A 12654-nucleotide genomic window follows, 5' to 3' on the forward strand; every position below is an offset into this window, starting at 1 on the left:
AATATTTGTTATTTTTACTGATGAATTCGTAAGTGCCAGTGTAAACACACAGATAAATGAAGAAAACTGGAAAAAAAAAGGTTTTTTTTCATTTAAAGAAACACAAAGGGTGAGAACTCTTGACAAAAAAAAAACACCTTCCTAAATTCAACTGAAATTCATGCTTGCTCATTCGTGCTTGCATTTGCTTTCGCTGACTGAATAACATGGGAAAAAAAAACAAATACTTCCAAAATAAGCAATAGTCATGTACATGTTAAGCCAGGTTAGCCGTCCTGCTGTTGTACAAAAGGATTGGGAATGGCCTCCATTCCGTCCTGCGGGCAAATCAAGACCACAGACGTTCCCCTGCAGACCACTAAACCGAGTTGCCGCGTTTCTTCTGTCAGTTTCATCTGATCGTCTGGATCTAATGCAGAAAAAAATAAAAGAACAGGACATTTTAAAAAAACTACAGTCAACCTACAGGATAGGGGATTGACACTATAGTGAGATTTTTCAGCACCTCTTTACAGCATTTTCCCCACCATACAACGTCAACACATTTTAAGTGACCAAATATTAATCAAATTCAAACTTTGTCTAGATAATCCATTAAGTTTTCTTTAAGGAAATTTAAGGGCATGACAATCCTAAATAGTGGAAGTTTTGAAATCTGACAATTTTGATCCGGTGTCTCTTCCCCTCTGGGCATCCACCCACTACACTGTTGGACCAACTCGGGGCATGTCAGACCAAAGATACATTTTATTTACTGTTAGATGTTAATTGACGTATTACACATATGCAGTACTAACCCTACTATTTAGTGATTATAATGGCTAAGTATGCGATTGCCAATTACTAAAGGTTTCTATTAGATGTCGACCGATTATTGGCACAGATATTGGTATCAGCATATTTGGCCTATTATCAAGTCACAGATGCAACCACTTTAGATTCGCACTCTTGTTCCTACAAACCCTCTTAAAAAAAAAAGATAGCGCTATTTAAGTTTTTATGTACCTTTTTACTTTTTATTCAAGTGAAAAATGAATCATGTTAATGGTGTTGAAATTGTAATTTGTTTACTGTAAAAAGTTAAGGGGGCTTTTAAAGTTTTATGTACCTTTATTCTTTGGTTTGGCTTGTGTGGAGGCTTCGGAGTATGACAGTGAGCGTATGTTATTCAGTGAATATGTTGGACAACGATTTTACCATCCAATACCATAACTCTGTTTTCAACAGATAGCACTCATTTTAGCTGCATTGAATATTAGTAATAGTGTTTCTGCTAACCACAAAGTGTAATGTGATATCCACAGATGGGAAATGATACTCCTAAACAATGTTGAATTATTCTAAATCACTTTAAAGACCTAGTGTGTAATATTTGAGCTTAAGATGGCACTGCATTGTCTAGTGAGAACTAAAACCTGTTCCAGGGCACAGCGTAGCAGCAAGTTGCCTGATGGCGGCAACCTCTAGGTAGAGATTCTACTAAGTTAAATTAATACACATTTCTCCACCCTTGATTCTTATAAAAAACATTGGTACGACAGTTCAGGGATTTTCCTAGCATTCAAATCGACTAACTAAATTAACGTTTTGTTGTAACACTAGAGTGACTAAATATTATAAATGTGCATTTAAGTGAAATGGGAAAAAATAAAAAAGAGAATAACCACATTTAAAATAAAAATTTACCTGGCATACATTATGGGTGCTTAGCACCCTTAATATTCTGAACCTAATATCGCCCCTGGTCTACGGTAGCTCATTTGGAATAGAATAGGAACCGCACTCACCACGCATATATTCGATGGTACCGTCCAGTACAAGGTTCAGGAGGGGGTCGAACCCTTTAAGAACACCGCTTGCTGAATACAATTTAGAGTGAATCGATAGAAAGGCAACATTAACGATAAATCGTAAGGGCACATACCTTCTCGTCCTCCTTGAAACTTTACCCGAATCGGCTTGTCGATGTATTTCGACAAATCAAAAATACTCTCCTTCTTTTTCTTTTCTTTATCCTAACAATACAAAAAGAAATGATATTTTGCAGGGTGCAAACGCATGTAACTTATTGCTAGCTTAGCATCGTGCTACCTGTAGTCAACATGCAAGTTTAAACATAACAATCCAAATAAGCACGCAGTGAGCTTGTTGAACGCTGACCAATAAGCCCATATTTCAAAAATAATAATTTACTCGATGAAATAAGTGAATCGCATTTGAATGAAAACGCAGATGCCGCAAACTTACCCCCATGTTAGCTTCGTAAACCGGAAGTTGAGCATTGACCCCCTCAGCTCTACCAATCAAAACTTTTAGTAATAAAATGGGGGCGTGGCGTCATAGTTTGCATTTTTAAAACTATTTTATTTTCGGTCAAAATAAAAAAAACGAAAACCATTCATTTAAAAAAAAGAAAAACACCAATATGCATTTTCTTCTTTTAGGACACCATCTCAAACGCAATGTACAGTAATTCCTCGCCATAACGCGGTTCACCTTTTACGGTCTGTCTGCTTCGCAGATTTGTATCATGCATTGTTTTCTGCATTCTGATCGGCTGAATAGTCACTAAGTGAGTTCTTATTAGTAAAAATAAAACACAAATGTTCACAGGTGGGATTATTTGATTTGTTTGTTATGTTATTTGTATTCCATTGTTACAAATTGTATTTGCTGGTTCCACTATATGTATATATATATATATATATATATATATATATATATATATATATATATATATATATATATATATATATATATATATATCTCAGTGTTCATTTTACCTCTGAAAAGTGATGGGTCCCAGGGACTCGCATGCTCAAAAATCAATGGGTCCCAACAGAGATCTATGGGTCCCCCAAATTTTGTGTTATTGAGGTTGAAATTGTAAATCGGCGACAAAAATATAATATAAATCTATATATTCATTCAGTTTTATTCATCACAGTTAATTGGTAATACAAAGCAGTTATCACTTCAGATTTTTCAGTTCACAATATTGTACATTATACAAAATAATATTGCTGAAATATGAATCTATATTTTCATTCAGTTTTAATCATCACACTTAATTGGTAATACAAAGCAGTTATCACTTCAGATTTTTCAGTTCACAAAAATATTTTACATTATACAAAACGATTTTGCTGAAATATTAGTCTATGTATTCATGCAGTTTTAATCATCACAGTTAATTGGTAATACAAAGCAGTTATCACTTCAGATTTTTCAGTTTATATATTCTTCGTGGTTTGCTGTCCTGCCACAGTTGTAATGCCTTCTCAAGGTCCAATCCATTATCATCCTCCTTATAGCGTAATAAAAAATAAAAACATTTATTTTTTTTTTTTTTGAAGGTGCACCGCTACTTCGCGGATTTTCACTTATCGCGGGTCATTTTGGTCCCCATTAACCGCGATAACCGAGGTCTTACTGTATATGTATAATATATATATATATATGTGTATGTATGTGGGACCTCGCTACTTCGCGATTCCACCTTCGCGGGTTCAGAGCTTCGCGGGTCTACAAAATAATAATGATAAAACATGAAACATTATCCGGACCCTAACTCAGTAAATTAAGTTTGTTATCCCTGATTTAAAGGATAAAACACAGTCAAAAAACGTCATTATTACAATAAAAGTCTTTCTAATGTCTGATTTACAAACATTTGTGCTTCTTTTGCTGGCTTTCTCTGTTTCTTTTGTCAAACACAAGTTGTGAAATCACAATGGACTGTTTATAAGTAGTCCAGAACCGGTTCTATCTGGTTTTATGATGTCTGCTTTTGAGATTCCTCTGATTGGTCAAGTTGATGAGTACACAGTTGTTAGCTAGCGACGTTAGCTTGGAGTTGATGGCTCCCTCCCTTTGCTCCCAAGTTCTCTCTTCTTCCTCTTTAGGTTGTTCGTTCTCGTCTGCCTCGCTCTCCTCGTCGCTGCGCTCGTCACGTTCCACCTGGTAAGAATATAGGAGTTATTAGAATCAGGTACTTTAAAAAAAAGCAAATAAAGCAAGAGCAAGACTTGGTTGTGTCTCCTCTTTACCTCGTAATAATGTACATAAGGCACCTGATAGTTATTATTCACAAACTAAGTATTGGCTAGTTGTTCCTCATAAGAATATATTTTGATTTTTCTATAAAAGTAGCACAAAGTCGTTACTCCTCTCTAACTTTCTTTAACGTGTGTGAGGCACTGGTGACCTCACCCATTATAGTTATTATTGGCAAACAAAGTAAGTTTTGAGCAAATATTCCTGATTTTAAGTAGAAGCATGTCATGTCTCCTGTGCTCTTCATTATGTGGGGGAGGCAACATAGAGCTCACATTTTATGGTAATTATTGACAAAAAAGTAAGGATTAGTATGTTTTAATGGTCACATAAACTCCCCATCAAATTCGCTTGCAATTGCTTTTAAGTCACTGATTGATACATTTGGTTTTAATCAAATAGTTGATGTGCCCACTCATAAAGATGGGAACACTCTAAATCTTGTTCTGACCCTGGGCGTAGTAGCCTCGAATGTTACAGTGTTACCGTATCCTAATGCCATCTCTGATCACGATCTTGTTAAGTGTGAGGTGCTGTTTAATGTTTACTGTGATAAGGAAAATGTAGGCTTTAGCAGTCGCAATGCAATATCCGCCCTACAACGGCGTTAGCTTTAAAAGAACTATTACCTACGGTAACTGCAGCCTTCCCTTCGTAGACAGGGTCTGTTGACTCACTTAAAGGAGCCTCTTCCCATGGGCTCACCACTTGTAGGAGGGGCCAAAGGGGTCGGGTGGGCAGAGAGCTGGGTAGGGGTCCTTGGCGCGACGATCCCCGGCTACAGAAACTGGCTTTTGGGACATGGAACGTTACCTCTCTGGCAGGGAAAGAGCCCGAGTTGGTGCGTGAGGTTGAGAAATTCCGACTATATATAGTCGGACTCACCTCTACGCACGGCTTGGGCTCTGGTACCAGTCCTCTCGAGAGGGGTTGGACTCTCTTCCACTCTGGAGTTGCCCGTGGTGAGAGGCGCAGAGCCGGTGTGGGCATATTAATTGCTCCACGGCTCGGCGCTTGTACGTTGGGGTTCACGACGCCTGTACGTTGGGGTTCAGATGAGAGGGTAGCCTCCCTCCGCCTTCGGGTGGGGGGACGGGTCCTGACTGTTGTTTGTGCTTATGCACCAAAAAGCAGTTCGGAGTACCCACCCTTCTTGGAGTCCTTAGAGGGTGTGCTTGAGAGTGCGCCCCCTGGGGGCTCCCTCGTACTGCTGGGAGACTTCAACGCTCACGTGGGCAATGACAGTGAGACCTGGAGGGGCGTGATTGGGAAGAACGGCCCCCCTGACCTGAACCCGAGTGGTGGTCGTTATTGGACTTCTGTGCCCGTCATGGTTTGTCCATAATGAACACCATGTTCAGACATAAGGGTGTCCATATGTGCACTTGGCACCAGGACACCCTAGGCCGTAGGTCGATGATCGACTTTGTCGTCGTTTCGTCGGACCTGCGGCCGCATGTTCTGGACACTCGGGTCAAGAGAGGGGCGGAGCTGTCAACTGATCACCACCTGGTGGTGAGTTGGCTTCGATGGTGGGGGAAGATGCCGGCCTGACCCGGCAGACCCAAGCGTGTTGTGAGGGTCTGTTGGGAACGGCTGGCAGAATCTCCTGTTAGAAGAAGTTTCAATTCACACTTTGCCCATGTCCCGAGGGAGGCGGGGGACATTGAGTACGAGTGGACCATGTTCCGCGCCTCCATTGTCGAAGCGGCTGATCGGAGCTGTGGCCGTAAGGTTGTCCGTGCCTGCCGCGGCGGCAACCCTCAGACCCGTTGGTGGTCACCGGCGGTGAGGGATACCGTCAAGCTGAAGAAGGAGTCTTATCGTGCCTTCCTGGCCTGTGGGACTCTGGAAGCAGCTGGCAGGTATCGGCTGGCCAAGCGAAATGCGGCTTCTGCAGTTGCCGAGGCAAAAACTCGGGCATGGGAGGAGTTTGGCGAGGCCATGGAAGCCGCCTTCCGAACGGCTTCGAGGAAATTCTGGTCCACCATCCGGCGTCTTAGGGGGGGAAGCGGTGTGCCATCGACACTGTGTATAGTGCCGATGGGGCGCTGCTGACCTCGACCTGGGACGTTGTGAATCGGTGGGCGGAGTACTTCGAAGACCTCCTCAATCCCACCGACTCATCTTCCTCTAAGGAAGCAGAGCCTGAGGACTCTGGGTTGGGCTCTCGTATCACTGGGGTTGAAGTCACCGAGGTGGTCAAAAAACTCCTCGGTGGCAAGGCCCCGTGGGTCGATGAGATCCGCCCTGATTTCATTAAGGCTCTGGATGTTGTGGGCGTGTCATGGTTGACACGCCTCTGCAACATCGCGTGGAAATCGGGGACAGTGCCTCTGGACTGGCAGACTGGGGTGGTGGTTCCCGTCTTTAAGAAGGGGGACCGGAGAGTGTGTTCCAACTACAGGGGAATCACACTTCTCAGCCCCCCTGGAAAGGTCTATTCAGGGGTACTGGAGAGGAGGGTCCGCCACGAAGTCGAATCTCGGATTCAAGAGGAACAGTGTGGTTTTTGTCCTGGCCGTGGAACACTGGACCAGCTCTACACACTCTGCAGGGTCTTTGAGGGGGGTGCATGGGAGTTTGCCTGTCCGGTCTACATGTGTTTTGTGGACTTGGAGAAGGCATTCGACCTCGGGAGGCCCTGTGGGGGGTGCTTCGGGAGTATGGGGTACCGCACAGTCTTATCCGAACTGTGCGGTCCCTGTATGCCCGGTGCCAGAGTCTGGTCCGCATTGCCGGCAGTAAGTCGGATTCGTTCCTGGTGAGGGTTGGGCTTCGCCAGGGCTGCCCTTTGTCACAGATTCTGTTCATAATTTTCATGGATAGATATTCTAGGCGCAGCCTTGGCGGGGATGGAGTCCGGTTTGGGGGCCTCAGCATTGCGTCACTGCTTTTTGCAGATGACGTGGTGCTGTTGGCTTCCTCAGGCCGTGCGCTTCAGCTCTCGCTGGAGCGATTCGCAGCAGAGTGTGAAGCGGCCGGGATGAGGATCAGCACCTCCAAGTCCGAGGCCATGGTTCTCAGTCGGAAAAGGGTGGTATGCTCCCTCCGGGTCGGGAGGAGGTCTTGCCCCAAGTGGAGGAGTTCAAGTATCTTGGGGTCTTGTTCAGGAGTGAGGGTAGGATGGAACGGGAGATCGACAGACGGGTCGGTGCAGCGTCTGCCGTCATTCGGACCCTGTACCGGTCCATCGTGGTGAAGAGGGAGCCGAGCCGAAAGGCAAAGCTCTCGATCTACCGGTCGATCTACGTTCCTACCCTCACCTATGGTCATAAACTTTGGGTCATGACCGAAAGAACACGATCCCGGATACAAGTGGCCGAAATGAGTTTCCTCCGCAGGATGGCTGGGTCGTCCCTTAGAGATAAGGTGAGAAGCTCAGTCATCCGGGAGGGACTCGGTGTAGAGCCACTGCTCCTCCGCGTTGAGAGGAGCCAGTTGAGGTGGCTCGGGCATCTAATAAGGATGCCTCCTGGACGCCTCCCTCCGGAGGTTTTCCGGGCATGTCCCACCGGCAGGAGGCCCCGGGGGCGACCCAGGACACGTTGGAGGGACTATGTCTCTCGGCTGGCTTGGGAACGCCTCGGGGTCCCGTCGGATGAGTTGGAGGAGGTGGCTGGGGATAGGGACATCTGGGCTTCCCTTTTAACGCTGCTGCCCCCACGACCCGACCTTGGATAAGCGGAAGACAATGAATGGATGGATGGATGGACAATGGCGAAACTTACCAGACAACAACTTAACCCAAATATTCTACTTATTCTGCTAATGACTTCATGGAATTTTTGATAAAAAGATTCAACTCATCAGGAATTAAATCTTAAATGAACGCTCTGCAACCTCGTCCTACCTCAAAGATGTGGAGGTGTTAGGTAAGGACCGTGTCGGCGGTTGTTCAGAAACATTCTCCAGTTTCAATGATTTGTCCCTTGATAGTCTTACACCGATGGTCAGTAGGACCAAACAAACTACTTGATCCGTTTCCAACTTCACTGGTGGAGGATGGCGAAACTTACCAGACAACAACTTAACCCAAATAGTTTTACTTATTCTGCTAATGACTTCATGGAATTTTTTGATAAAAAGATTCCACTCATCTGGAATGAAATCTTAAATGAACGCTCTGTAACCCCGTCCTACCTCAAAGATGTGGAGGTTTTACGTCAGGACCGTGTAGGCGGTTATTCAGAAACATTCTCCAGTTTCAATGATTTGTCCCTTGATAGTCTTACACCGATGGTCAGTAGGACCAAACAAAGTACAGTGCATCCGGAAAGTATTCACTGCGCTTCACTTTTTCCACATTTTGTTATGTTACAACCTCATTCCAAATTGTATTAATTTAATCTCTTATCTCAAAATTCTACACAAAATACTCAATTATGACAATGTGAAAACGTTTTTTTTTACTTTTTTTGAATTTATTAAAAATAGAAAACTAAGAAATCACATTTACATAAGTATTCACAGCCTTTGCTTAAAACTTTGTTGATCCACCTTCGGCAGCAAATGCAGCCTCAAGTCTTTTTGAATATGATCCCACAAGTTTAGCACACCTATCTTTAGGCAGTTTTGCCCATTCTTCTTTGCAATAAGTCTCAAGCTCAATCAGGTTGGATGGGAGACGTTTGTCCACAGCCATTTTCAGATCTCTCCAGAGATGTTCCATCGGATTCAAGTCTGGACTCTGGCTGGGCCGCTCCAGGACATTCACGGAGTGGTTCTGAAGCCAATCTTTTGAGATCTTGGCTGTGTGCTTTGGGCCGTTGTCCTGCTGAAAAATTAACCTTCGCCCCAGCCTGAGGTCAAGAGCGCTCTGGAGCAGGTTTTCATCCAGGATATCTCTATATATTGCTGCATTCATTTTTCCTTTTATGCTAACTAGTCTGCCAGTTCCTGCTGCTGAAAAACATCCCCACAGCATGATGCTGCCACCACCATGCTTCACTGAAGGGATGGTATTGGCCTGGCGATAATAAGCGGTGCCTGGTTTCCTCCAAACATGGCGCCTGGCATTCACACCAAAGAGTTCAATCTTTGTCTCATCAGACCAGAGAATTTTGTTTCTCATGGTCTGAGAGTCATTCAGGTGCTTTTTGGCAAATTCCAGACGGGCTTTCATGTTCCTTTTACTAAGGAGTGGCTTTCGTCTGGCCACTCTACCATACAGGCCTGATTGGTGGATTGATGCAGAGATGGTTGTCCTTCTGGAAGGCTCTCCTCTCTCCACAGAGGAACGCTGGAGCTCTGACAAAGTGACCATCGGGTTCTTGGTCACCTCCCTGACTAAGGCCCTTCTTCCCCGATCGCTCAGTTTAGAAGGCCGGCCAGCTCTAGGAAGAGTCCTGGTGGTTCCAAATGTCTTCCATTTACGAATAATGGAGGCAACTGTGCTAATTGGGACCTTCAAAGCAGCAGAAATTTTTATGTATCCTTCCCAGATTTGTGCCTTAAGACAATCCTGTCTCGCAGGTCTACAGACAGTTCTTTTGATTTCATGCTTGGTGTTTGTGCTCTGACATGCACACTCAACTGTGGGACCTTATATAGACAGGTGTGTGCCTTTCCAAATCATGTCCAATCAACTGAATTTACTGCAGGCGGACTCCAATTAAGCTGTAGAAAGATCTCAAGGATGATCAGTGGAAAAAAGATGCACCTGAGCTCAATTTTGAGCTTCATGGCAAAGGCTGTGAATACTTATGTAAAAGTGATTTCTTAGTTTTCTATTTTTAATAAATTCAAAAAAAGTAAAAAAAAAACTTTTTCACATTGTCATAATGGAGTATTTTGTGTAGAATTTTGAGATAAGAGATTAAATTAATACAATTTGGAATGAGGCTGTAACATAATAAAATGTGGAAAAAGTGAAGCGCTGTGAATACTTTACCGATGCACTGTACTTGCCAGTACCGGGGGTATTGTTCCTGTAGCCTTCAAGTCTGTCATCATTAAACCTAACCGTGACCCAGAAAGCCTAGGTAATTAAAGGCCAGTGTTAAATCTGCCATTTTTTGCAAAATTACTTGAAAAGGTCGTTGCACACCAGCTAAATGACTTCATGTCGGAAAATAACCTCTTTGAAACTGTCCAGTCAGCATTTAGGGCAAATCACTCTACTGAGACAGCCCTGTCTAAAGTAACCAATGATCTCCTTTTAGCAATAGATTCCGGTGCCTCATCAATGTTACTGCTTCTGGATCTCAGCGCTGCTTTTGATACTGTCGACCACAACATATTACTCGTTCGTCTGGAATGCATTGGTATCTCAGGAACAGTACTCTCGTGGTTTAGGTCCTACCTGTCGGAGAGGATGCAATGTGTTAACTGTGGCAATCTGACCTCTAAACACTCTAATGTCCCCTGTGGTGTTCCACAGGGCTCTGTACTTGGCCCCCTTCTTTTTAGTATTTATATGCTTTCGCTTGGTGACATTATCCGCAAGTATAATATTAGTTTCCATTGCTATGCAGATGACACTCAACTGTATGTGCCACTGGAGACAACTGGACAGTTAAGTTGGAGAAATCTTGAGGCTTGCCTTCCTGAGATTCAAAGATGGATGTCACTTAATTTTTTGCGACTTAACCCAGAAAAACTGAAATGTTGATTATTGGTCCAGCTTATTGTCGTGAGTTGTTTTCAAACACTGCCCTGAACCGAGACAAATGCAATATCACCCATAGTGACTCGGTCAAAAATCTAGGTGTTATATTTGATCCTAATCTGTTGTTTCAGTCACACGTGAAAAATATTACTAGAATAGCTTTCTACCACCTCCGTAATATTGCGAAGATTTGTTCGATGCTGTCCCAATCAGATGCAGAGGTTTTAACTCATGCGTTTATTACTTCTCGGCTTGATTAGTGTAATATATTGCTTTCTGGTCTCCCGATGTCTAGCTTTAAAAGTTTGCAGCTGGTTCAGAATGCGTCAGCTAGACTTTTGACTAAGACAAAAAAGTTTGAGCATATTACTCCTGTATTGGCCAACATGCACTGGCTCCCAGTCCACTTAAGATGTGACTTTAAGGTTCTCTTATTAACATAGAAATGTTTGCATGGACTTGCACCCTCTTATCTCTCTGATTTGATTTCCCCCTATGTTCCTGCACGGAAAATGCCGGTCTACTTGTGACTCTGAGAGCCAAGAAGTCTGCAAGCTCGAGAGCGTTCTCCATCCGGGCCCCAGTGCTATGTAATGCTCTGCTTCCGGAGATAAGATCTGCAACCTCGGTGGAAGTTTTTAAATCTAGACTGAAGACACACTTCTATTCCAAAGCTTATGATTGATGCCACCTTTGTATTGTCCTGTCTTTTCCGACTACCTGCCTGTTGGTGATACAAAGGAGAAGGACGATTTGAGATGAGTCAGCAGACCAGCGTCTGACCTGAAGCATGTCAACACCTGCATTGACCAGCTGGCAGAGATGGGAAGCTGCGTCTTGGCCGTCATAGACTTTCTGGACTAGGGGGCATCGTTGATGTCATGCACTTTCCGGACAATTTTTCAACATGTTACCTAGTGTTTACTATGTTTGTGTACTGAATTGCTAAATCCATTTCATCCTGGAAGGGAGATTACCACTTGTCAAGCCCCTTCTCAAGGTTTATTTTTTCCTCACGCTGAGGTTTTGAGTTTTTCCTTGCCTGCATGTTGGTTTAAGATCAGGTAATTGTGTAATTGTAATCCTGTGCAGTCCTTTGAGACATATTTGTGATTAAGGGCTATATAAATAAATGTGACTTGACTTGAAATGTTTTAATTTACTAGAGAATTTGTAGAATAGATAGAATAGAATATACCTTTATTATGATTGTTACAAAATGGGTTGAACATATTCTGACAACGAAATTGGACGTGGCACTCCAGTTCACATTTAACTGAAAGGATAAAAAAAACTATTAAAAAAAGATAAAAAGATAATTTACATAATATTTACACAAGAAAGTCTGGGCATGAAGAGGCAGAAGATATTTACATTGGGTGTTTACTTCCAGTTTTGTGATCGTATTAGTGCAACAACTTGGTTGTGTCTACTCTCTAGCTTTTCGTAATGTGTGTGAGGCACTGGAGAGTTCGGCCATCATAGTTTTTTTTTCACTAACAAGGTGAGTATTGAGTGGTTGTTCTTCATTAGAATCTATTTTGATTTTATGTTGAAGTAGTAGCAAAACGCGGTCATGTCTCCTCTTTACCTCTTCATTATGTGGATGAGGCAACGGAGAGCTCCCCTATTATAGTAATTATTGACAAACAAGGTAAATATTGGTCGATTTGTTCCTGATTAAAACTTCCTTTTAATTTTCTACAGAAGTTGTCGCACAACTTGGTTGTGTCCCCACGTTAGCTTTCCGTAATGTGTGCAAGGCACTGGAGAACTCACCCATTATAGTTATCATGAGAAACAAAGTAAGTATTGAGCTTTTGTTCCTCATTAGAATATATTTAGATTTTCTTTTGAAATAGTAGCAGTTTACCTATTGTTCCTCATTAACAAAAAAAAAATCAATAGAAGTTACTACTTCTATAGAACAACTTGGTTGTGTCTCTTTCTAGAGGCATCAGGGAGCTTGCTTATTAGAGTAATTATTG

General features: G+C 43.0%; 2 protein-coding genes across 2 annotated transcripts in view; both read right to left on the reverse strand.

The window, feature by feature from the left end:
• Positions 1 to 2305, reverse strand: lsm7 (LSM7 homolog, U6 small nuclear RNA and mRNA degradation associated). The gene is made up of 4 exons (XM_088349117.1): positions 2248 to 2305; positions 1925 to 2015; positions 1788 to 1859; positions 1 to 409 (listed from the first exon to the last, which is right to left on the reverse strand). Exons 1-4 carry the CDS (start codon positions 2251 to 2253, stop codon positions 267 to 269), a joined length of 312 nt encoding a protein of 103 aa, XP_088205243.1. The 5' UTR covers positions 2254 to 2305; the 3' UTR covers positions 1 to 266.
• A 506-nt stretch (positions 2306 to 2811) lies between these two features.
• LOC148354599 (ceramide synthase 4-like) overlaps positions 2812 to 12654 on the reverse strand; it is a 38148-nt gene continuing 28305 nt past the window's right edge. The window contains exon 11 of the mRNA XM_088349113.1: positions 2812 to 3960. Within this exon, the coding sequence (XP_088205239.1) occupies positions 3766 to 3960 (195 nt within the window). The 3' untranslated portion in view covers positions 2812 to 3765. The remainder of the gene's footprint in view (positions 3961 to 12654) is intronic.

Source organism: Urocampus carinirostris, chromosome 12 (assembly GCF_059441175.1).
Source record: "Urocampus carinirostris isolate Australia breed hairy pipefish chromosome 12, RoL_Ucar_1.0, whole genome shotgun sequence".
NCBI classification, from domain to species: domain Eukaryota; kingdom Metazoa; phylum Chordata; class Actinopteri; order Syngnathiformes; family Syngnathidae; genus Urocampus; species Urocampus carinirostris.

Coding starts and splice junctions, on each gene's coding strand:
- lsm7 (XM_088349117.1), bottom strand. Junction 1,860..1,924: donor GTTTCAAGGAGGACGAGAAG/GTATGTGCCCTT, acceptor AATTGTATTCAG/CAAGCGGTGTTCTTAAAGGG. Junction 410..1,787: donor TACCATCGAATATATGCGTG/GTGAGTGCGGTT, acceptor TTTCTGCATTAG/ATCCAGACGATCAGATGAAA.